This window comes from Elgaria multicarinata, chromosome 2 (assembly GCF_023053635.1).
Source record: "Elgaria multicarinata webbii isolate HBS135686 ecotype San Diego chromosome 2, rElgMul1.1.pri, whole genome shotgun sequence".
Lineage (NCBI taxonomy): Eukaryota > Metazoa > Chordata > Lepidosauria > Squamata > Anguidae > Elgaria > Elgaria multicarinata.
The window spans coordinates 132247592-132274249 of record NC_086172.1 but is presented as its reverse complement, the minus strand read 5'-3'; the positions used below and the strand labels follow the sequence as shown (position 1 = coordinate 132274249).

At 41.9% G+C, this 26658-nt stretch overlaps 1 protein-coding gene across 1 annotated transcript in view; it reads right to left on the bottom strand.

The window, feature by feature from the left end:
- The window catches only part of PLCB2 (phospholipase C beta 2), a 73985-nt gene extending 48002 nt beyond the window's left edge, over positions 1-25983 (bottom strand). Inside the window, exons 1-6 of the mRNA XM_063118874.1 lie at positions 25900-25983; positions 18102-18179; positions 7643-7711; positions 4570-4710; positions 3266-3345; positions 1880-1933 (exon numbers count right to left, since the gene is read on the bottom strand). Of these exons, the coding sequence (XP_062974944.1) occupies positions 1880-1933; positions 3266-3345; positions 4570-4710; positions 7643-7711; positions 18102-18179; positions 25900-25983 (506 nt within the window). The remainder of the gene's footprint in view (positions 1-1879; positions 1934-3265; positions 3346-4569; positions 4711-7642; positions 7712-18101; positions 18180-25899) is intronic.
- Between the last annotated feature and the right edge of the window lie 675 nt (positions 25984-26658).

The window sequence follows — 26658 nt, the reverse complement described above, 5'->3', positions numbered from 1 at the left end:
GGGCACTAGAACCCAGGCCACCAATGTCACAGTCCAACACTCTAACTGCAATACCGCACTTGCTCTCTAGAAGGACTAATATTGGATACAACCCATTTTCCTTTATTTCTGTTCAATCAAAGGAAAGGAAGAGGGCCATTTCTGTCAGCTGAACTGTACTATAGGTTTTCTTTTTCCTGTCAAGGAACCAGAAGTGAAGGGTAAGACTCGGGAATATTTCTTTTCGTTTAATAATGCGAGGAGAACCAGGAGAAAGGGGGAGAGGCTCACTTGGGTTGAGAGCTTTTCTACATGAAGCTGTTAATCCACTGTATCTACTTCTGGGTTTGTCACAGAATTGAGATCAGAGCACTACACGAGAAGTGTTTCCTTTCCTGTTTTCTCCTACATAACCCCTAGGTGGCACTGTGGTAACTGACCAAAAGATACAGAAGTGAAACTGGAGGGTCACAACATCATCTAAAGCACCTGCAAAGAACTGTGAATAAGTAATGATAAGTGCACGACAAATACCGTATTTCTTGAATTGTAATCTGCCATTGATTTCAGTACCACCAACAGAAAAAAAAACCTAAGACACACCTGCAACTCTAAGATGCACCCCATTTTTAGAGATGTTTATATGGGGGAAAAACTACGTCTTAGAATCAAAGAAATAGGGTACCTCATGTAGAAAAGCCACAGAGCAACGCAAATCCCCACTCAGCCCTGAAGCTCACTTGGTGACCTTGGGCCACACCTTCTCTCTCAGCCTAATCTATCTCCATCCCTTGTGTAGTTTGGGAGGCATAAAATGTAACATCCTTCAAACGCCTCCTGAAAATATATCTTTTTAGACAAGCTTTTCCTGGACTATAAGTTATCCTGGTGTTATATAATATTTTTTTAATTTTTAAATCTTGTCTTCCTGTATATTATCGTTTTAATTGAAAACTGCCTAGAGAACCTCAACTGTTGGGCAGTATAAAATAATAATAATAATAATAATAATAATAATAATAATAATAATAATAATAATAATAATTTCATGGTCTCCCAGGATTATTGGAAGGAAAAACCTGGGAGGGGGAACAGTATATGTCACCTTGAACTCCTTCGAGGAAACGAAGTTCACATATTGCAAAACATTCTCCCTGCTGTGGCCTGCCTGGTACCAATATTGTCATCTTTTCAGCACCAAGTTAAGACTTTCCTCTGCTCCCAGGTATTTGACAGTTTATGATAGGCTTTTTAATGTCAGTTGTTTTATTGGATTCTGGTATTGTATCGTTAAATATTTTTAGGTGTTTCACATTGTTTTAATTGTGGTATATGTTCACGATTTTGTTATGTTTTATTTGGGGTTTTAATTTGGGTGAACTGCTCAGGGAGCTTTGGATATTGGGTGGCATAGAATTGAAATAAATTAAAATGAATAAATAAAACATGCAGTGTGAATGCTGTAGAACATAGCTGAACTTGCCATGGCATTTGAAACCTGACACATTTTACCTCAGCCTTGCACACATCAGACTGGACAAGTGGAGGCTGGTGGCTCAGATTTCGGTGGGGCTGTGAATCCATTCTGGGCTTTAGCAAGAACCAGCCAACAGAGCTGAACCCTAGCCTCAAAATAGGTTCAGCAGTTTGGATAGCTCTTTTAGAGTTCTGGCCGGATCTGACTGAAATCCACTGAAATTGGAGCTCCCAGTCCCCACTGGACTGGACCTCTCTCTCTCTCTCTCTCTCTCTCTCTCTCTCTCTCTCCTCTCAAAATAAATAATGGGAATAAGGATTGTTTGGGCAGTTCTTTGCCCAAGGGGATCCCTTGCCACTGCAATTACTCAGGTTTGCCACATAGTGCATTATTGGTCTAAACATGCACGAATGCCATACTCACTTCCTAACAGGAATTTTCCCCTCAGAATTCAGCTGCATCTTCAGCTTCACCAATCTGTGAAAAGATCAAAAGAGGCAATCCTTTGTTGACCTTGGTACCCACAAAGGGGAGAGGGAAAAAGAAATGAAAGAAGTACATAATGAGGGAAGCATGGTAGGGAAACGTGAAACAAGCATTAAAATCGGTGCATGGCCCAGTGGCAGATATTTCTGAAAAGCCTAAGATGAATTATTATTGTTAGATGTGATGCTGAAATTAAATTTCACACTGATTGGAAGAAAAAAAACCCATTACATTTCACAATGTCATAGCATTTGCAATTACTGGAAATTATTATTTTTATAAACTGCTTTATGAATTTCAGGCATTTTGCTGGTGTATTATCACTCCTGGCTAAATGTAAAGGCATCAGGATAGGTGAGGATTCTTCACTGTGGTGATTAATAAAAGCCTGCAGGGGAAGGATTTGCCAGACAGCAATATAATAGCAAAGAGAAACTTCTTTTAATATCATACTTTGGGTTTCTGGATATAATTGTTTACATCTATACTCTGCTCATCTCAACACAATTTTGGTTGCAGCCACTGTCACCAGGTGACCCAATGGAAGAAATTCTCTACTAGTACTGGGTAGTTGCAATGACACACATTTCTTGTTGACCTATTGCAGTCACTGGAATTTATGATTTCCATAAATTATGAAATTCAAGCATTGTGCCTGTGATTTCTAAGGATTTAGCCTTCATTGTCATCTTATAAAATGGAGACAGAGAAAAACAAGGGGACCTGCAACAAAATAATGCAGTGTAACTTCATCCTTAATAGATCTATTCCTGTTCAGGATTCCAGACAGCAATGTCCTCCTCCAGAATACTGTAAAGTGTAAGCAGGACATTTCACTCCCTTGCCAAGTTTTCCTATTTTGACTGATGCTCAATATTCCATACTTACTGAGCATGCCCTATCCTCCTTGGGCTGGGTTTCTTTGGCTATCTCCAGTATTTGAGGCAGTAAGCCTGTGTGCACCAGCTGCTGGGGAACATGGGTGGGAGGGTGCTGTGGCACCATGTCCTGCTTTGTTGGTCCTTGGCCGACAGCTGGTTGGCCACTGTGTGAACAGAGTGTTGGACTAGATGGACCTTTGGTCTGATCCAGCATGGTGCTTCTTATGTTCTTATGGGGCGGGGAGGATGCCCTCTTTTTCAAAAAAAGGTTTGTTGTACTTCTGGAAACCTTGGGGTATTCTTAGGCTTGCTGATACATCCTTCTAGTTTTTCAGTGGCTCCATGTTGACTCTATTTCTGTTGTCACTCGCCACATGAGTTTGTTGCTAGAAAGAGTGATATGAAAGGCTTGGAAATACAAACTTAACTGATGGCTACTTACATTTTTTCCAGGAAGCTGTAGCGGCAGGCATTATATGCAAAGGGATTCCTAACAATGCCCATGATATCATCTGCCCAACTCTGAAAAAAAACAACACCAAGCTAAGTGTACAAGTGGAAAGTGGAAAACTGCTGTGCAGCACCCACACTTTCAATGCTATTGAACAACTGTGTCATGACCTAGTTCCACATGGGATGCATGCTTATTCCGTGTCCCTCTTATCTTTGTTGAAGTCATGATCCTAATTATAGCACCACTGAAATCAATGACATTAAATGCCAGTAAAAGTGTTTAGAATCAGGTTGTTAGTATCACCTTCCTCTTTTCATCCACATGTCCAAAATGAAAAAAGGACACTTCAGTACATCTTACAGGAACCTGTCTATAATAAATCCAGGATAGGAAGATAAAGAATTCAAGTTTATTACATTTATATGCCACCTTTCCTCCAAGGAATTAAGAAATCATGCCTGGTTTTCCCTGCCCCCATAGTTCTGTGAGGTAAGTGAGGCTGAGAGACAATGAACGGCTTAAACCTATGCAGTGAGCTTCCTGGCTAAGTGGGGACTTGTAGCTGAGTCTCCCCAGGCCTAGTCTAACTACTGCACCACACTAGTTAATGTGTGTCTATCCAGACTATCACCCTCCATAATAGGTCCCACCAGTCTTATTGTTGTGATTTGGCGCAGAGCGGTAAAGCAGCAGTTTCTGCAGCTGAAACTCTCCCCACGGCCTGAGTTCGATCCCAGCGGAAGCTGGTTTCAGGCAGCCGGCTCGGGTCGACTCAGCCTTCCATCCTCCCGAGGTCGGTAAAATGAGTACCCAGTTAGCTGGGGGAAAGGTAATAATGGCCGGGGAAGGCAATGGCAAACCATCCCGCTATAAGGCCTGCCAAGAAAACGTCAGCGAAAGCTGGCGTCCCTCCAAGAGTCAGTAATGACTCAGTGCTTGCACAAGAGGTTCCTTTCCCTTTCCTTTCTTCACAGCCAGACTGTGAGATAAAGTAGGGTGGAAGACATATTGAAAACCATCCAGCAAGCCTCATGGCTGAGCAAGAATTAAAACCTAAGAATCTCATATCCAAATCCAAATGTTTAGCATGATAGCACAATAGTGACTCTGCCTGGCTGCTAGGATAGTTGAGAACAGAGCAAAATAAACTACCACTGCTGTGAATGATGATGTGTGATCACACGTTGAAAAATAAAGCCGCAATACTATGTAACACTCATCTTCCCTTCCTTTTGGGTTGTTTCCAGGACACTTCATAGTTCTCCACCTGACCCTGTCTAGTTTTCCAATACCTTTCCAACATTTTCTTTATAGGAGACAAAATTGTGAAAGGTGAGGTCCACCATATCAGGACCAGAAACTACTGTCAATGTCTTGAGTAAGAAGTTATTGTCTGGGAAATCCAGATTGAAAACCTCTCGGAGCTTCTGGCTCTGCAAAGGAAAAAGAAACATGAGCAACCTAAGTAAGTAGAGGACAAGGAACCACCCTAAAGCCACAAAACCTGAGCCAATCTTCTGCTTTAAATTCAAAGTGGGATTTGGCTTTTTGAAGAACAGAAAACATTGTTATGTGTTTTTTTTAATACAAAAAAGTCATTATCTTTACTCAATGAATATTGTTTCTGTTTTTATATAGAAAAGAAAAGCAAGTTGTTTTCCTCTCCCCTCTCCAACATAGATTAATGTACTTCTTACAGAAATGCTAAAATGCTCTGTTGTGGCACCCCGGCTGTGGAACAAGCTCCCCAGAGAGGTCCGCCTGGCACCTATACTGTATTCTTTTCATCGCCAGCTGAAGACCTTTTTATTTTCTCAGTATTTTAACACCTAATTTAACTTAAATTTAAATTTTGCTGTTTTAATTCCATATTTCAACCTATATCAATTTCTGCTGTGTGGTTTTGTCCTGGTTGTGCTTTTTATATTGTATTTTGTATTTGGGTTTTTAGATTGTCGGTTGTTTTATTATGTTCCTCATGGTTTTAATTTTTGTGAACCGCCCAGAGAGCTTCAGCTATTGGGCGGTATAAAAATGTAATAAATAAATAAATAAGTATGAAATTAGGTGCTACAAAAACATGGGCCTGGGTTAAGGGACCCTCTCTAGCAGATTTGTGGGGGACTCAGAGGGAGGGAAGGAAATGGAAGTCCTGTTGAGTGAGTGGAAATCTGCTTGTGTCATGTTAGATGTCACCCAAACACCTTCTCAAAGTCCAGCGTTGCCATGAAAAAAAGTAAGCCACACAGTAAAATAAAAGATAAGAGACATGGTGAAATCAAAGCATTGCTCTCATTGTAGATTGCAAAAAACTAGAGCGCTAGGAATCTACATGGTGAGAAAGACTAGCTTTAATCTGGCTCACTTGCTATACATGATTGTAGGATGATGATGACGACAATGATGATGATGATAATAGATGTACAAACTACATGTTCAGGATCTCCTGAAAAAAGAACAACAGCATCCCTCCACCATCAACCCCTGCCCCTCCCCTGCTGCTGTAGTGCAGTTAGATAATTTTAGCCTCTGGACTAAATGATACAAGGCCCCCTCTTTAGATGATAATATGCAGCATAGTCTGGTGGCTCCGATGACCAAGATAGGTCCTTTAGCGTTCTGACTGAAACCTGGAGAGGAGTCATTGCCCCACTAGCATCAGAGCCACCAGCCTCCACTGGTAATATGTATTACTACACTTACTTCAAAATGTGCTCAGCCATCCCTGCTGTGTTTGGAGTTCCTCCTGCTCATTCTGCTGAGTGGACCCTGGACTTCTCCTCTAAAGTCTTGCCGTGCCCTTATGGCACCATTGCCGCCCCCACCCCAGATATGGAAGAGATTTAGATTGGGAAAGGGGTGATTTGAAGGGAGGTATGGAGGGGAAGGGAATGACAGTCTTGTGTATGTAAGTTAACTAGACCACATTTGGAGGACATGTTTAGAAATCATTCCCAAATTGAGATGAATTTTTCCTTTGGTATGCAATTCACCATTTAGTGGATAAAACCAAAAAGTCCTCAGCCCAATCTTCTATGGTTGGCAAAAATCTAGACTTCCAAAACTACAGCAAATTTTATTTGCCCCTAGTGACATTCTAACAACCCAAAGCACAACAACTTCTGGAAATGCCCAAATTACTAGGATGTGTCTTATAATAATGTTAGGGTGATATTTTTCTCCCCTCTCATGATACTAGAACCGGGGTCATCCCATGAAGCTGATTGGTGAGAGATTCAGTACAGTTAAAAGGAAGTACTTCTTCACACAGCACATAGTTAAACTAAGGAATTCACTTCCACAAGATGTAGTGATGGCCACTAATTTGGGTGGTTTGAAAGGGGTTGGATAAATTCCTGGAGGTGAAGGCTATCAATGGCCACGTCCTAGAGTATCAGATGCAGTAAGCCTATATACATCAGTTGCTGGGGAACTTGGTCAGTAGGGTTCTGTTGCACCCGTATTCTGCTTGTGGGTTCCTGGTCAACAGCTGGTTGGCCACTGTGTGAACAGAGTGCTGGATTAGATGGATCTTCTTATGTTCTTAAGGTTAAAGGTAAATACTAAAGACCAAACTAGATGTGATGTGGAAGACCTGTGATTAGGATCTCCCCCTTCCCTGAAGCTGCTATTAGTTCTGAGGGAGAAAAAAGGTGTGTGGGGGGGGGGTCCAAAGCCTACTCACAGCTTTCGGTGGGGAGATTTAGATTGGGTAAGGGGTGATGGAGAAAAGGGTTAGAAACCTCTCCCAAAGTGCCACTTCCCCAGTGTTCAAAGCAACTGAAAAATAGTAAAAAGAAAGAAAGCAAAGGAAAAGGAGGAGGAGAGAGGTACTAATCATAGACCAACCATGTCATGTCTACATAGGCCCTAATAATCCACAAAACCTAGTGTGACTTTACGAAGACTAATAATCCACAAAACCTAGTGTGAATATAGCCCAGACCTCTGGGTAGATGGCCTTGCCTCCTCACCCTGTGCATAATCTATTTGTGCCACGCAGAGGAGATGGAGGAGGAATGAATTATAGCAGAATTATATTCTTGTGCTTCTGTTGCTAAAGTGACCTCAGAGCTGTGTTAGACCTGTGTGCATGAGCAGTTTTGGGGTGCTTCCAGATGGACAGCTTCTAGTGCTACCAATCAAAAGGCATTATATGCAGCTATTCCATCTTTCCCTCCTGAACAAATTTCTTGTGGTAAAAATAAAGTTGGAAGAAGCAGGTGGAAAACATGGGAGACAATGACATTTGGACTCTTAGTGAAATCTGTGTTTGGAGGCACAGTGATTGCACAATAAAAACCTCATCTAGAAGGACCCTTGAATTCAGCACATACGACGCTACACATTATGCCACAAACTCACCTTCGGCATCTTGGCAAACTTCCCTATTCTAGTGTCTCGAATGCTTGTTATCTCCAAAAATTCCATTTCCTGCAAAATAATAAAAAATAGTCTTCAGGACATGAGTAATTTGGAAGGGAAGTGGGAGCACTTGCATTAACAAATACGTTCCTCTCTGCAGCCTAATCGTGTCTGGGATCTTCTAATACACAAAGAGTATGCTCAAAGAGAATGCATTTGCATAAATGTTACTGACTTTTCTATGTGGCAAAGTCCAATAGGTTCTATTAGGAACATGCCCAAAGCAATTCTGTATTCAACCTGTGCAGAGCAGGAAAATCAGATAGCTAACCAAATATCAGGTTGTTGATCAGAGGCAGTATTATATAAAAGCTATGTATACAACACATATCCTGCTAAAATTTGAGTTCTTGTTAACTTTAAGTATCACAGCTGCTCCCACATAATATTATGCAAAATATTAGGGACTATATAGAGATTTCCCCAATATTACTGCATTAAATCTAAATGTCAATCTGATTTTTCACCAGCTGTCTTGTGAATATCACAAATGGTCCTAGCAAATGTCTCCCAGAAAACCAAACTTAATTGGTCGTAACACTGCACAGGGAATCTTAATGAAGGTTTGAAAAAGAAAAGAAAAGAAGATTCAAAGAAATGCAGTGCTGGGAGATCAAATTTCAAAGCTGGTGAGGAGAATCACAGTACAAACATGCCAATTTCCCCACTTTAAAGCCAACCTCTCTCACACTCCCATATAACAAGATGCGGCCATTTAACAAGATGGGGCCATCCCAGGAAACATACAGCAAATAAGGATAGCTACTCTTGTGGGTGGGGGGATGGGAATCCCTTTTCTTTCTCATTCATTCTGCATGGTGCAAATCAGGGTGGCTCAGAGGGTTTGTGTCCCTGGGGAAGGTGTGATGTTGGGGGCCTTGCAGCTGCCCCCCTACAAAGACTCATGCATGCATGCACAAAGCCAAGGAACCCTAAGCAAGAATTCTTAGTCAGGTATGGGCCCCATCTCAGCCCAAGACATCTTGCTGCCTGAGATGGAGGATAAAATGGGGTGTTTTGTAGGACAAAACCTACAAAACACCCCATTCCACATACAGAAGTTGACCTGAGTAATAATTGAATCTTACTTCAACACTGCAGATGGGTCATCATTCCTCACCATAACCTGAGGACAACAAGGTAGATTAGGAGGCAAAGGGCAGACTGACTAGCATCCATAGGTCTTATCCACCAACACCTTATTATTATTATTATTATTATTATTATTATTATTATTATTATTATTTATTTATATAGCACCATCAATGTACATGGTGCTGTACAGATTACACAGTAAATAGCAAGACCCTGCCGCATAGGCTTACAATCTAATAAAGTTGTAGTAAACAATAAGGAGGGAAAGATAATGCAAACAGGCACAGGGAAGTGTAAACAGGCACCGGGTAGGGTGAAGCTAACAGTATAGAGTCAGAACAAACTCAATATTTAAAAGCTATAGGGAAAAGAAAAGTTTTTAGCTGAGTTTTAAAAGCTGTGATTGAGTTTGTAGTTCTCAAGTGTTCTGGAAGAGTGTTCCAGGCGTAAGGGGCAGCAGAAGAAAAAGGACGAAGCCGAGTAAGGGAAGTGGAGGTCCTTCCCCAGCATCTGCCACCTGAGTTGGCTGCCTCACTTTACCTAATGCCAGGGCCGGTCCTGTTGGGAATCAGTGTGAACTCATACTCCAATACACAATTTCCGTTTTTTAATGAAAACTTGGAACAACTTACCAAGAATTCTGGTGACCATTGTGGCAGGGCCAGAACAAGGTGAACGGTATAAATGGGAGCTGACGTCTCTCTCTCTCTCTCTCTCTCTCTCTCTCTCTCTCTCTCTCACTCTCTCTCTCTCTCTCTCTCTCTCTCTCACACACACACACACACACACACACACACACACACCAGCTCCAGTGCAAGTGGTTAACTAAATCAGTTTTGACTTTGCTACAGAGGTCTGTGCCAGGGACTGAATTACTTTGAAATGTTATCTCCCAGCACTATCTTTATCAGGGTCCTTTTAAAACCTTCACTGAGTTCTCTTATGCAGTGTCATGACCAATTAAGTTTGTTGAGAGAGGAGTTTGCTAGGGCAATGGCCTTGGGGGGAAAGGTCTTCAGAAGAAACCATTGGGGATACAGTCCAATAACATCATTGGTTCACGCTGCTTTGGAAAGACTCCTGCTCAAGCTCACTGTACAATATCATTTGCAGTTTCTGTCTTTTACAGAAACCGTTTAGGTATGGTATACTTTCCATTGTTATCAACAACAATGACAACAACATTGTTTTCCAACTCCAATTTTTTTTAAAAAAAACCAAAACAAAACCTGAGCATGTGCATTTTTGTATTTTAAACTAACTTAGGGCACAATCTTATGCATGTTTAGGCAAGTTCTACAATTCCCAGCATGCCCCAGCCAGCAATGCAACTAGAGGTATGGAATTCTAATCACCACCTCCCACTATCACTTATCCACTGAAAATGTCTCCCCCTGCATAACCCTGCCTGCTTTTCAACAAAGAAACAATGGCTGATTCTCAGAGGATGACTTTTGAAAGATCCCAAGGAATCCCATGACATATACATGTAAATCGTGTGTGTGTGTGTGTGTGTGTGTGTGTATACAGTTTCCATGTAAACACTTCTGCCAACAATCTTATATAAGAATATGGTAGTGTAAGGCTTATTACTAGATATCTACCAGACTAATTTAGCTTTTTTTTTTTTTAAATGAAGCTTGAGCAGTGTAGACATGCAGAAAATTTTGAAACTGTGAAAAAGTTCAAAGCTCGAGCTTTAATAGCAGAACACGGTATTTCTTGGCTCCGTACGAAATAGTCACCTATTCCTCTGGCAACAGAAACCTCGTGATACACTTTGCCGCTACTCATAACTGACATGGTGGCTCTGATGAGGCCCACCCAGGGTTCTCTCCAGCTGCTGAGGCCAGCCAGCAGCAACGTGGTGCTTAAGTGGAGAGCCAGTGAGCCCGCTGAGGAGGAGACCCATCTGTGTGCTGCACTTGCATGAGCAACAACGCATTCTCCCCAGCCCTGCTCAGGTACATCCTGGGCTACCCTGAAACCAGCTCAGCTTGGAGAGGAAGGCCTGCAAGAATGCGATCGCCACAGACAATCCGCAGCTGGGGGTGAATCTGGAGCTGTGCTATGAGTTTTCAGTGGGTGGTGATGACAAGAGGCTTATCAGATGGGAAAAGAAGCTTCAACCACCCCCCTCCCAAATCATTTGCATTGTTGATGGTGGGGAGTGATCCTCTGCCAAGGGACATGCAAAGAATCCTGGGAATTATCCTTCTGCAGGTTTATCCTTTCAACTTAAAGAAATCGTAAATGCTCTTTTAAAAAGAACATTTTTTATTTTGTTTTGTTTACCCCTTTTGCCAGTTTATTTGTTGTACTTTAAAAGTGTACAGTTCTTCCAGTTGGAATGGAAACGAGCAAACATATTTTTATCCAATTACTCCCACACTACTAACCCAGTGGCAACAGGGCATTTACACTAGTAACCTGAATAACAGGAAAGAACTAGAATGAATCATGCTCTTGGGGCAATCCCCAGAAGAGCAACATGGATAACTCATTCTGATGTACCATTTGTCCATTGTTGTCCATCTGTGGACAATAAAAAGTCATCCTATGAATGCAAAATTTGTGTTTATGGTGGGATTTTTGTTAGCTTGCCCAACAGCTTTTAAGTTCACCTTTGCTCGGTCACAAACACTCTTTGTGAGTGGGAAACCAGCCAGCCAGTGGCCTCTCCCAAGGGGGAAATTAAACAAACTACCATTCTACGCTCAGGTTTGTTTATTTTGTTTAATATTCTAATCAGCGATGATTGTATTTCCCAGGCAAATGAGATTCATTTTCTCACTACTCTCAGGAAAATCCCTCACTGCCTTTGAGAGTATTAATGATACATTTACCAGCAGCTACTACAGGCTACAGAATATAAAAGATGTCCAAGTTAAAAGGAGATGAGAGGTTTTTCTGTAAACTGCCCAGAGAGCTTCGGCTATGGGGCGGTATATAAATGCAACAAACAAACAAACAAACAAACAAACAAACAAACAAACCTAGGAAAAGCCATGCTGGATTAGACCAAGGGGCTCTCTTGTCCAATATTCTGTTCACACAGTGGACACCAGCTGCCAGTAAGATATTTCACTTCTTGAAAACCTGTCCCTAACTCTAAAGTTCCCTCTGCAAAGGTATCTTTACCAGAGCTACTTCACAGACCCTCTGAAACAAATGCATGCATTGTGCTTCTGCTTTCATGCTTTCATTTAACACAAGAAGGGGAAATTGGCACTTTCCACCTGGGTCAAGATGTGTGACATCAACAGACGTTCTGCATTCCAGAGGACAGTCCTCTATATGAAGGACTGTTGGATACCAAAATTTAATTTGTGGAAGAAGATAATGCATTTTTAAAGTAAAAACAATTAATTGAGTATCTGAAACCACATAAATGCCCAGATGGTGGCCCACTATAATATCTTCTTTAAAATGGGAAAGAAAGGATATTGTGGCAAGGACAGGCACTTCCAGCAGCCCCAGTGGGGCCATGCTAGCCCAGGTGCTGATGCCACACCTGTGTGCTGCTGCCCCCATCAGATGCTGCTCTTTGAGTGATCACTGTCTTCCCACCCTGCAAGGCTATAGAACCCTGCACTTTAGCCCTGAAGCCCTTTTCTTTGCTGCACCACTGCATACCCATGCATCCCTAGAAAGCACTTGAGGATAGTGACCCTTACCTAAATAGAGCCTCCAGGTTCAGAGGCAGTTACCTCTGAATACCACCAATTTGGGAGCAACAAGTAGGGCTATTGTAGGGTAACCATACGAAAAGGAGGACAGGGCTCCTGTATTTTTAACAGTTGTATTGAAAAGTGAATTTCAGAAGGTGTCATTTGTATATATGGTGAACCTGGTGAAATTCCCTCTTCATCACAACAGTTAAAGTTGCAGGTGCCCTGCCCTCTTTTAAATCTGGTCACTCTAGTATAGCTCCTGCAGCTTTAACTGTGGTGATGAAGAGGGAATTTCACCAGGATCTCCATATATACAAATGACACCTACTGAAATTCCCTTTTCTATGCAACTGTTAAAGATACAGGAGCCCTGTCCTCCTTTTCATATGGTCACCCTAGTGCTGAGGGATTCATGCCCTATTGGTGAGCTCCCAGGAAACATCTGGTTGGCCATGGTGGAATTCTGTAGCTAGGCAGAACTGATCCAGTCAGGATCGTCTCCTGTTCTTATGAGACTAGGTGAACAATCACAAGTTTCCAGGCCCTTCGACTGGTACTGTGCACAGTTACAGCTTTCGGATGGCCACATGTCTTACTTTACTGAGCACTGTGTTTGAAGGCCTCTCCTGTCCAATCCTAGCTTAAAGATAAAGAACTGTAAGGAGGAAGAGGAGGCGAGGGCCTCGAAGCTGCCCGCTCGCAGTTAGCACACTGACTGAAGATTGAGGCACAAAGGTCACACAGCCAATCTCCTCCACGATGGTGAGATGTATTGTACCGGTATTTCAGTTACAGCAATTATTTCTAAATTGGCATATAGACATATGAATTAGCATATGCAAATCAGTGTTCTCTTTTTGGGTGGTGCATTTCCTTTCTTTTGGCCATGTGTAATTGGCCACCCTATCCTGCTATAGTCTTCTAAAGTTGTCTTATTCTTGAGTTGCAGTTACTGGTCAAGCTGGGCACAGCCTTCCCCAACCTAGTGCCCTCCAGATATTTTAGACTTCAGCTCCAATCAGCCCCAGCCAGCACAGCCAATGGTCAAGAATCCTGGGGGTTGCAGTCCAAAAACATCTGCAGGGTACCAGGTTGGGGAAGCCTGGGCTAGGAGGAAGCAATCTGGGACCACAATTTCTGACTTAACTGGAAAGCAGAACTAAACAAGCAAAACTTCCCAAAGCAAGCTTGCTAGCTCCTTCTTGCTGCATTTTCCCCCTCTTTGCACAGAGGAAGAAAGAAGTTCTTCCTTTTCCTGTGCATTATTTCTAGTGAAGTTCTAAATCACCCCATCTCCACATAACGAACATTCATTCTTGGCCCTGATTTGCCACATCTGGGCACTGCACTGGAGACCCTGCCTTAGTCTTAAAGCAGTTATTATAAGCGATAGGGTGCAGAGCTAAATAACAGCTCTGGATGCATCAGAGAGACTTGGGTGCAAAAGGGGGTGGGAGAATGTTGCCTAGCAGCCAGGCAGAGCCAAATAATTTTCCATAGAGCCTGATGTTGTTGCTGGGTTTTTTGGTGTATAAAAAATTAGCATGTCCCCTATGTTTTGTGGTAGTAGTGGTTTCATTCTGTTAGAAACCTGGCCTAATTTAATCTACTGTTTAGCCAGGAGTCTATCTGTTTATGATTCAGTAAAGTTTGCTAAGACTTTCACTTTCTAGATCCAGTCTGCTTTATTTAAATTTTATTTATTTTATATACCACTGAGTAGGAGTGTGCAAAGTGGGTCTTCTCTGCCTCGAAATTTGATCTGCAGCTCCGTAGAGGTGATTCTCTGCCTCAGTTTTGGCAGATTCTCTGCCCCTCTCTCCAGTTGAATAACTGTTCAGTATTCGGGTAACTGGTATTAATAGAAATGCTTACAGCTCCCTCATATTTATTATTATTATTATTATTATTATTATTATTATTATTTATTTATTTATTTATTTATATAGCACCATCAATGTACATGGTGCTGTACAGATTACACAGTAAATAGCAAGACCCTGCTGCATAGGCTTACAATCTAATAAAGTTGTAGTAAACAATAAGGAGGGAAAGAGAATGCAAACAGGCACGGGGAAGTGTAAACAGGCACCGGGTAGGGTGAGGCTAACAGTATAGAGTCAGAACAAACTCGATATTTAAAAGCTATAGGGAAAAGAAAAGTTTTTAGCTGAGTTTTAAAAGCTGTGATTGAGTTGGTAGTTCTCAAGTGTTCTGGAAGAGCATTCCAGGCGTAAGGGGCAGCAGAAGTAAATGGACGAAGCCGAGCAAGGGAAGTAGAGATCCTTGGGCAGGTGAGAAACATGGCATCAGAGGAACGAAGAGCACGAGCGGGGCAATAGTGTGAGATGAGAGAGGAGAGATAGGCAGGAGCTAGACCGTGAAAAGCTTTGAAGGTCAGCAGGAGAAGTTTATATTGGATTCTGGAGTGAATTGGAAGCCAATGAAGAGATTTCAGAAGTGGAGTGACATGGTCAGAGCGGCGGGCCAGGAAGATGATCTTAGCGGCAGAGTGGTGGACAGAGACCATCGGACTGATGTGAGACGAAGGAAGGCCAGAGAGAAGAAGGTTGCAGTAGTCCAGCCGAGAGATAACCAGTGCGTGAACGAGAGTCTTGGCAGAAGAGACAGACAAAAATGGTCGAATCCTGGCAATATTATATAGGAAGAAACGACAGGATTTAGCTACTGCCTCGATGTGAGGAGTAAAGGAGAGCGAGGAGTCAAATATAAAGCCAAGACTACGAGCTTCCTTGACCGGAGTAAGCGTGACATCGTTGACAGTAAGAAAGAATGAGAGGTGAGGAGAAAGAGATAAAACTTGGCACAGTGACAGCTCTCCTGCCAAGTTTGAATTAGATCAATTCATGCTTTGATTTTTTAGGAGTTTTTAAATGGAAATTACAAAAATGCTTACATCTGTGTAATTTTTATAGGTAAAGAGATGAAACTTAGCAAGGTAATAGCTCTTAAGAAGGGCTTTATCGATGCCATTTGAATCAGATCAGTTTATCCCTTGTTTTTAAGGATTTTTTTTAAAAAAATCACCACTCCAGCCTTCTCCAACCTGCTGTCCTTCAGATCCATTGGAAGGACCCCTTCCTGCACTAGAAGCCCAGGCACTGAAATAAAATGCCTGCCTGTGCCTGACTCAGGTGTAGAAGCTTTCTCACTCACCATGCCAGCCAGCCCAGCACTTTGACACTGTGGAAATGTGGATGATTGATTTCTATGAGTCCAAGCTCCCTCTCCTCCTCCCCCCACAGCCAGAATCAGCAGCTAGTTAATATTTCCTACTCCTCTGAATACTGAGATTTTAGGAGAACACGATCAGAGACAGCGTTGTGGCTATTCTTAATTTGTTAGCTACCCCTCACCTCACTCAATGTCTTCCAAATATGGAGTTACAGCGTTGACTCCTGAAAAGCAGTCAAATAATTATGGAGACTTTAGAAGTTCCGATTGGGCATGTCTCTGCTCTGAGTTTCTTTGATGGGTTTGGAAGTGGTGAATCTCCACTCTGGAAGACCGAATGCTCCGCAGATGTTCGTGGTTACCAGATAATTCACACTCCTTCCACTGAATATAATGGAATCTCTCAGGAGTTCACAACATTAAAATATAATATTAAAACACAGTATTAAAGCACAGCATTAAAAGACTTCCAACTACAATAAAGGAGCAGTAAACTGGAGTGACATAATTAATTTACTTACTAACCAGGGGATGACTGGGTGAACAAATGTGTCTTCAAGAGGCATTTAAAAGGTGCCACATTTTCTGAACTACATGAGGGAGGGTTTTTGAAATGGTGGGTGCCACTACAGAGAAGTCCTGCCTTCTCTGTACTTCATAGCAACATTCCATCCATTTCGGAATGACCAGCAGGACCACCTCTGCTGATCTTAAAGGTCGCCTGGTACCTATAAGGGAAGATGTCTGCTAGGTATCCTGGTCCCAAGTTGTTTAGGGCTTTATATGACAGTAACATAACTTTGTATGTGGCTTGGTAACTAACAGGCAGCCAGTGCAGTTCTTTCAACACAGGTGTTACGTGAGCATAGCTGGGAGCACCCTAGCTACTGTATTTTGCACTAGTTTCAGCTTCTGAACCACGCATGAGGGCAGCCCCACATAGAGCGCATTGCAGTAGTCTAATTGTGAGGTTACCAGTGCACGGATCGCTGGCTATCACCAGGAATGGGCATAGTTGGTGTACCAACTGAAGCTGGTAATGGGTGTTCTGGACCACTAAAGCCATCTGGGCCTCCAGTGATAAAGATGGATTCAGGAGCACCCCCAAACTATGGAGCTGCTCCTTTAAAGGGAGTGCAATCCCACTCAGAATAAGCAAACACCCAAATATTGGACTTGGGAACCACTAACCCATAGGGTCTCTGTCTTATCAGGATTCAGCTTCAGTTTGCAGGGCCCCATCTAAGCCATAACTGTATCTAGGCACCAGTTTAGAATGTGTATGGTCTGTTCAGATGTTACAGAGAAATAGAGCTGGGTGTCATCAGCATACTGGTGACACCATACCCCAAATCTCCCGATGACCACTCCCAATGGTTTCATATAGATATTAAATAATATTGGGGGAAAGACGATGCCCTGTGGCACCCCACAGTTTAACTGCAATGGGACAGAGGTCTCAATGTATTCTCTGGAACTGACCCCTCAAGTATGAATTGAACCACTGTAGAACAGTGCCTCCAATTCCCAACTCACAGAGGAGGTCCAGGAGGATACCATGGTCAATGGTATCAAAAGCCAATGAGAGATCAAGAAGTAGTAACAGGGTCACACTCCCCTGCCACTCTCCTGAAGAAGGTCATCCATCAGGGTGATCAAGGCCAATTCTATCCCAAAACTGGTCCTGAACCCAGACTGGAATGGATCCAGATAATCAGTTTCATCCAAGAGCACCTGCACTTAAGACAACACCATCATCTTAAGGAATGGGGTGTTGGCGACTGGTAAATAGTTGCCATAAATCTCTATATCAAGGGAGGGTTGGGCTTTTTTCATATTGCCACTTCAGCTTACACTAGGCTAGGAATGTGACCTCTGCCTGAGACTGAAATTTCATGTTACATAAAATGCATGTAATGTAAACCCAGCATTGCCCTGCCCCTGAAAGATGACACAGATTTGCATATAAGCTGCATATGCTAATTTATAGATGTAGATGCACAGCTAGATGTAATCTAAAAAGGAAGGCAAATGATATAATATATCTCATCATAGTGGGGAAGGTTGAAATGCTTCTGCGAAGGCATAGTAGTTACTGGAAATGAGAGGATTAAGCTACAACATGCAGGTATTGTTTGTGTTTTGGCCCCACCCCCTTTTGCCTTCTGTTCCACACATCACTGAATGTGGTCCCCTAAGAGATTCTCCAAAACTGAATTTGATCCTTGGGCTGAAAGAGGTTTCTCAGCCCTACTCTAAGACCTTGGACATTCACTGCCCATCAGAAGACAGTAGATTGGGCTTAGATGGACCAGAGGTCTGATTTAGCATATGGCAGCTCCATAGGTCTGTTCAGCTGCCCTGTGTATTTGGGCCTTCAAAGATTAGGGCTTCTTTGATGACATCTCTACTTGAACCTAAGGGTCATGACTTACCTTACTCTGAAAGGTCCAATATAGATAAAATCCCTTTGGATCTACCCGTAGAATGACAGGAGAAGCATTTGTGGAATCCTAGCAAAACCAAAAAAAAGGAAATAGATTAGAAACATTCATTTATGTGTCTTGATGTATCTGTGAGTGAGGGAATGAGGGAGTGAAAGACACAGGACGTTTTACATCTGTGCATCAGCTGGATTGGATGAATGTTAAGCTTCCATCCCGTCCTTTTCGACTTATTTCCATACATATTTAGGAAGTGCTGTTCAGTTAAACAGGGGAAGTATCCCTTATTAAAGGAGTACAAACATTCCTGCAATTTTTTTGGGTGGCTGTATTGCATTAACCTTATTCCTGACCATCTCCTTCATTGTCAGAAAATTCTTCACATCCAGATCTGAGCCTGATGCAGGAGTTTGCACTTAACACATAGAAGTCTAACCAGACAATGGGCATGCAGGGACATTCGGGGTAGGGCTTACGTGTTCGCCCACGTTCCCTACACAGTTTTGCCCTACTCATGAGCAGGCGAATACCTGCATAGGGCTATCGATATAGATCTATTTGGCGTGGAATTTTCCTGAATTCTATCTGCAAATTTATTTCAGCAGAAAATAAAGCGGACTCTTCCAAATTTCAAAATCACAATGTAGCAGATTTATTAGAGGATTATGTTGTGCAAATTCGGTGTTATGAAAACTGGAGCCCACAAGTAATGAGCTGGAAATACAGATGTGTGGGGGAAATATGCAAAAATCCTAAATTACATCCTACCCAAATTACAGCCTAACAATCTGGCCCTATCTATCAGCCCCAGCCAGCAGACTGATAAACTTGTTGGTTGGGGATGATAGTATTTGTAATCCAAATCAAGTTTATTAGGCAACCAATTATAGGTTATAGCCAAAAGAAACAAATTACAACCAAGCAAACCAAACATTTACAATTCATCAATCATACAAAAGATACAAAATCCTTAAGCCAACATATTAGCCTCAAAGGCTTGCCTTAGTTGGGAGGCTGTCAGAGCAAATTTGGCTATATGAAACATAACAGCCTTCACTATGCTAGACAACAGATATTCAGTTTTATCCATGTCACTATAAGGGACTACCAACTCTAAGCTTTTCTTCAAATATTTTCCCCTTCGAATTTTGTATATTTTACAGTATAACATATAAAGTATGGTATCCTCAACCAATTGGTATCCACAGATACTAAAGCACCACTTTCTGGGGATTTCCTTGTATCACCCTTCCAAAAATTGGTTTTCATTGTCTGAAAATGCAAGGCTTACAAAGGAAAGGTGAAGTAAGCTCAGAGAATATTTCTCTTCCTCATGCTGGATTTTTTAGAACAGGAGAGCTATTGGAAAATCTAGATGTCCAATTACTTCAATATCCAGTCCAGCAAATAATTCCTGTTCCTGCTCTTTAATGATTTCCCAGCTAGACTGTATAGGATTTGTAATCAATCATATCTGGATGGCACTGGGTTGCAGAAAGCTGCTCTAAAAGACGGGATTGTGATGTTTTCATCAGGTTTGAAGGATTTTAGTGGATTTATTTTTGCCGAAGCTTCAGTAATTCAGTGGTTTTATTGCTTTGTTTTTATTACTGTATTTATTTGATGCATTTTTACCCATCTTTTCAGTTGAAAAGGCTCACAGAGTGGCTTTCAGATCAATAATAAAAAAAGACAATCATTGCCCTCAGGCTTACAACCTGAAAGACAGCATCAAAAATAAAAACAGGGAATGGAGACAAAAGCAAGCAAATGTAGGCAGCAATACTTAGAGATACAAAGTTCTTTAAATTACCACCTGGGAATGAGGTGGTCATTACTCAGGGAGGTCAGGAGCCAAATGGAGCTGTTCTCTCAGGTGAGCTGATGGGGTGGCCCTGTTTGCCAACTCTCCCTCTGCGGCAGCCTGATGGAATGCCAGGTGACACTTGTTTATTGTGTTTGTTTTTAAATCCCCAAGAGTCCTGTTTCTGATGAGTGGCTTATACAGTGACATAATTAGTTAATATTCAGTCTTCTTCGATAGCATACACTTTGATTTAGAACTGGAGATGGACTGGAAATCAATATGGAGCTGAGGCTGGTGCCTCCCTTGTTCTGTTCTGAGGTGTTCAGTCTAGGGTGACCATATGGAAAGGAGGACAGGGCTTCTGTATCTTAAATAGTTGCATAGGAAAGGGAATTTCAGCAGGTGTCATTTGTATGCATGCAGCATCTGGTGAAAGTCCTTCTTCATAACAACAGTTCAAGCCCTGCCTTCTTGACTAGATACAAAAGAGTGCAGGGCACCTGCAGATTTAACTGTTGTGATGAAAAGGGAATTTTACCAGGTGTTGCATGCATACAAATAACACCTGCTGAAATTCCCTTTTTTATACAACTGTTAAAGATACAGGATCCTTGTCCTCCTTTTCATATGGTAGCCCTAGTTCAGTCTCATTCGGCATCATCCTACATGACTTGCAACTGGTTTTAATTTAGCAAATACTTATGACATGCAGCAGGACTGAGCCCATGATGGGACCTGCTTTAAGGAGCTTTCTGTTTAACCAGTATAGCCACAGTAGAATAATCTAGACTTGAAGGGCAAAGGTGGTCATCTCCACTGAAGGAAACATACATCTGCAGAGTCAGCTGACGGTGGCAATAGACACAGATGTCACCTCAAGATGTTTCCAGGTGAGTCAGTGTTTTAGCTTTTAAGCTAAAGTGGGTGGAAGGCTGCTCAAGGAAGAGGTATCAAACAGCCCAGACACTTCTTGTGCGATACTCCCCTCTTTGGACTGTATTGTACTCACACCGAAACTACTAGTGGCTTTGGTTGCATCCGAGAATAACAACAATTTTTAAAATTCTTCAACTTGAGAATTCCTCAACTTAAGAAGTCCTCAAGGGAGAAAAAAACCCTTTAAAACATGATATAGTTTACTTCTTCCAAATGTATCTTCCTTGACTACCATATGTACCTATTTAATTGTTTTAGGCTAGGTTCCTCTGAGGAAAGTTTGAAGGACTTGGCCTTGCTTAGCCTGAAGAAAATATTATTATGAGGTGATGTGGTAACTATCTTCAAATATATGAAGAGGAAAAATTCTTATTACTCCAGAGGGTAGGAACTTCATTAACTGGTTCAGATTACAAGAAAGGGGATTTCGACTTATATTAAGATGACTTCCCTGCTGGTACGATTGGGTGGCCCTGTGTCCTACATTAGTCCACTGTTTGAAATGCTGTCCAATCTAGGTCCAGTTTGAAGACCCATAGGAAGGGAGAGCAGCAGGGCCTTGAAGTTGCCCATCAACAGTCAGCACCTGTACACCTGCAGACTATGACCACGCAGGTCCCAGTCTTCCCTACTAGTGTGAGATGTATTGTATTCCTATTTAAATTATAGTAATTATATCTAAATTTGCATCTACGCATATAAATGAACATATGCAACTTTTATGCAAATCTGTGTCCTCCCTTGTCCCCGTTTCGGTGATGCATTCCCTGCTTTAGTCCTATCATTTAAAAACACACACTCAGGAGTGCATTTGGGATCCAGAACAAATCAGAACAGGTTCAGTTTGGGATCCCACCAAAACGTCAGGTTTTGACCTGGAATTCCAACTATGTGGAATGTCTGCTAGGCAGGAAGTGAGTAAATAATGTCACTAACAGATATTGCCACATTATTCTTTGGAGGTGCACAGAGAGGTCCTTTGGCCATGTCACACCTTGGCACACATGCACTTAAACCTCTAAAGCACCACATGGCAGCACAAGTTAAAGCCATGATTGACCGTGCACCAAAGTAGAGGCCTCTACGCACAGGAAGGAGACCGTACCTTTTGGCATAATTGTGGTGAGATGAGCCCATGGATGTACGATAGCACCGCACTGGACTTCTTATTTGCCAATATTCTTAAGTAACATAATTTTAAACAAACTGCTCTTTAGGTTTCATTCCAAGTGTGATATTAATTTATCTACTTTGTGTATATTTTAAATTAGTTGCCAATTTATGCAGGATAAGTGAGGACTTTTGTTAACTTACTTTTGAAAGATGTTTCCATAGATAATAAATAAGCTTTCCATAAAAGTTCTGGCACCTTTGTATATGTGTTTCCCTGGATAGTTTTAAATGTGATTTTGCAGCCACCACTTCCATGTGTAAAAAGCAGGCGGAAGGACCATGCAAGATCAAGAGTGTGTAGTTTGATCTTATCCCATATATGCCTCCAGCAAACAGACAAGAAAAGGAAACCATTCATCAGTTTATTGTTTTCTCCATCCTGCTCACTTGCAGCAGTCTTCTTACAAGAATTTTCTGAACATGAGATCTCATGCAGAAACCAAAGGCGTGTTTGTTTGGTGTTGGAAGCAGAAGGACGGAAGCATCAGAAATTCACAAATATCTTCTTCTCTTATTTAATACAACTTTTAGTATCTTAGGTGCATAACAGGAGCAGAGTGCACTATCCGTGAACTACACTCTTTTCTTGTGTACAATGCAGGTACGTGAGTGTACACTAAGAGCTGGCTTATGTAATACTTTGGGGGGTGGGTACATACAAGCTATCCAGACCATCTCTTAGCACACACACAGGGTTTGTTCATTTTAAATTGAATTTTTCCAAGTAAGAACGAACAGAAACAAATCCAAATATACCACATGTGGGTCAATTTCTTTACAGTCTTTCTAATCACTGTGGATCTGTATTTGATGCAAGCAAGATTATCTGATAAAGTTATCATTCACCACCATAAAGGATCACTACATAGAGTTCTGTGTGTCTTAGGTTGTTGTATATTCTTCGCAGTATTCACAAATACAATAAATAGATATTATATTTTCCATAAAAATGTCCCTTTCTACTTGGCCGCTTTGTAACTGAAGGTGTTTAGTGAGTTTCTCCATTTTCTGTTTCCATAGGTTAAGAGAAAGTTAACATAGGAGAGGGCCTTCTCGGTGGCTGCTCCAGTGCTCTGGAACTCTCTTCCCGGGGAAGCTAGGCTGGCTCCCTCCTTGATGAGTTTTCGGAAGCAGGCAAAAACTTGTTTGTTCCAGCAGGCCTTTGGAGAATTATCTGGTCCTCCATCTATGTTAAGGTCTTGTAAAATTGTCATTTGTTTTAAACATTTAATGTTTTAATATTGTATTTCTTTAAGTATAATTTTTAATTTTTGTACATTTCTTTTCCTAGGTTTACTATGTATATGTTTTAAATTTTGTAAGGCCGCCTTGAGGATCAGTATTGGGCAAAAGGCGGGATAATAATAATTAATAATAATAATAATAATAATAATAATAATAATAATAATAATAAAAGTTCATTTGCTGATTTCCAATTAGCAGCTATGACCAACCTGGCTGCTGTTCAGAAAAAAAAGTCAGGAGCTTGTTGTTTCTTCTTTGTGTTTTAGGCCTTAGCTAGACCCAAGGATTATCTCAGGCAAATGGAGAGGTTGTCCCTGACTGCTCCCGGTATCCCCTGTGTGTCATTTGGATGCACAGGGACGATCCCGGGATATAGGCCTGGTCTAGCCATGGCCTTAGAGTCCATATAAAGAGATTGTAATCCCAGTTTTGCAGATAGTGTTATATCTTGTTGTATGACCTCACTGGCAAAGGCAAAGACCTGACCCAAAACCTTTGCACCACTGGGCAAACCCACCCCATATGCAGGTAAGGTGTTCTCTGGTAGCTCCACACCTCCAACAACTAGGATTCACACTACAATTGAAATAGTTCTGCTTTACTGACATAACATACCACCTGTGCCTCACCTTCAATGCATTTGCTTTCACTCTGAGTGACAGAGATTTCACGCAGGGCATTAGAACACAGTGCTACCCACTGTTAATTCAGGTATTTTTCCCACACCATTTTTAAACATCTTACATATTCTTCAAGCTAAGCCCTTTGTTTCTGATTTTCCCCAAGCCACTAAACTTTAAAAGTTTCAAAACACACGCTCATGAGATCTGGGAGGATCTACACTACTGCTTTAAAGTGCTTTATAACAGTTTTGACAACTCTTGGGGCCCAGGACACCCTCCATATACAGTTTTCAAAATGTTTTCAAAGTGCTTTAAAGCGCTTTAAAAGCAATAGTGTAGATCCCCCCTAGATCTCAATCCCAGCTGCTGAATGGTCTAATGCACGTGACGCCTCCCCTCCTTTTCAAAAGGGAACATAAGAAGAGCCATCCTGGAACAGACCAAGGCTCCATCTAGGGGCACTTCCACACGTCGTACTGAAAGCGCTTCCATCCGCCCCCAGTGCACCCCGAAAACGATCGTGTAGCTTGCCTGTAAAAGAGACGAGGAAGAGGCGTCCTTGCCCACCTCCCTCCTCGCCCGCCCGGATGGAGAGCTCGGTGGAAGAAGGCGGGGTGGAGAGCGGAAGAAGCTCTCCACCCCGCCTTCTTCTGCCGAGCTCTCCGTCCCGGCGGGCGAGGAGGGAGTTGGGTGGCGGCGCCGGCAAGGACGCCTCTTCCTCGTCTCTTTTACAGGCAAGCTACACGATCGTTTTCGGGGTGCACTGGGGGCGGATAGAAGCGCTTTCAGTACGACGTGTGGAAGAGCCCTAGCACTGTTCATACAGTAGCTGACTGGCTGTCGAAGGGAAACCCATAAGCAGGTCATAAGTGCTCCAGCATACTCCCACCCATGTTCCCCAGCAATTATGAGAGAGGGAGAAAAATGTCTCCCTATCCACATTCTCCCCACCATGCATAATTTTGTATACCTCTATTATGTCTCCCCTTACTCGCCTTTTTCCCAAGCTAAATAGTCCCAGCTGTAGGGGAGATGCTCAGCCCTTTGATCATTTTAGTTGCCCTTTTCTGCACTTTTTATAGATAAATATTTAACTGACCCTAGAATAGTTGTTTTACGTGGATATTGTTGTTTTCATACTTTTGATGGTTTTAAATGTTTATATTTGTTTTTAACGTTCACTGTTTATAACCTTTGTAAACTGCCCAGACAGCTTTGGCTGTGAGGCATTATATAAATGTAATAAATAAATGTAAATAAGCTCTACAATGTCTTTATTTAGGCGCAGTGACCAGAACTGTACATTGTATTCTATGTATGTATGCCCTATGTATATAAGGGCAGTATGATATGATATTGGCAGTTTTATTTTCAATTTCTTTCCTAATTATGCCTAACATGGAGTTTGCCTTTTTTTACAGCAGCCGCACACTGAGTTGACATTTTTATTGAACTGTTCACCAGAACCCCAAGATCTCTTTCTTGGTTGGTTGAAGTTGGAAGAATCATACAAGTTGGGCTATTGTACATGCAGCCCGCTTTGTGGACTTCTGTATGGACGATGCATTTACTCCTTCTTCACAATGCCATTTTGCATCATTTACTCCACTGAGTGCAAAATGAGTGTCAGCCTCAGTAAATATATGCAATGATAACACCAGCAAAATAAAAATGAGGGGGAGAGAGAAAAGTCCAGCTCTTTCAACAGTGCACTGAGTTCTGTAAAGTTGGTCACATGGCCACTCTAATACCTTACAGAAGTACACACATTTTATACTGCCTTCAAACATTGGGGGATACATTTATTCTTGCACACAGGTTAGGTAGATGGTGCATAACCTTCCATTTCCTGCTCCCCAGGAGATACCAAGGCTGTTGCAGCTCCCAATACAACAGCGCACTAATATATATATTTTTAATATATATATATTTTAAAGCTGCTTTTATGACAGAAGTCCTCCCAAGGTGGTGAACCAATAATAAAGTAATAGCTTTTGGTACTCACATCATCCCATTTGATAAAGCGTTCACCTCTGGTCATGTAGTCCTTCACCTTAGGAGGGGTCAGGATAGGGGTAAGCACTGACATCTTGTCAATCAAGTCTCCTCCCTGAGGTGTGGGGCTCACGCGTACTTGGCTGCCTCCTTTCTGGCCCTCTGGCGGCCTCCTCCTCGCCTAGTGCTTTCTGGCTGCTTCACGCCCAAACATGCTTTATAGACTAGAGAAAACGCTGGGATGGCTCCGAATGGTGAATGCAGAGGCACTGATCTGCATGGCAAATTATCGTCTTTCCAAAACAAATAGGTGAGCTCGCTGCAGTCCAGGGAGTGTGGGATGGTGGGCAAAATAATCAATAGGCTGCTCCTTAAAACTGCAGAAAGCCACAAGTGAACGCTTCCTGTTACCAGCTTCCTCATAAATGCTTCTGCTTCTCTCGCCAGCTGATTCATAGAGTATTTCAAAACACTGAAAAGAATTTCAAAAGTCCTTTTGAAAGGTGGCTATTTAGATACTACTTCCTGTCTTACAAGCGAAGGGAGATCTGTTATTCGCACAACACACACCAAGCCTATGTTTAGTAAATGAAAAAGCCTCATTTGTACAAAAGTATCTGCTTAGCAGTGGAAACTATTTGAGGTACATCTTTACAAGGGACATTAAACTGTAGCTAAATATGTTATGTTTGTAAGTTAAATGAAAGGCCAATATGGACCACAATAAACAATTTAATTTTTTAAAATGGCTGTTTTGACTTTCACTATT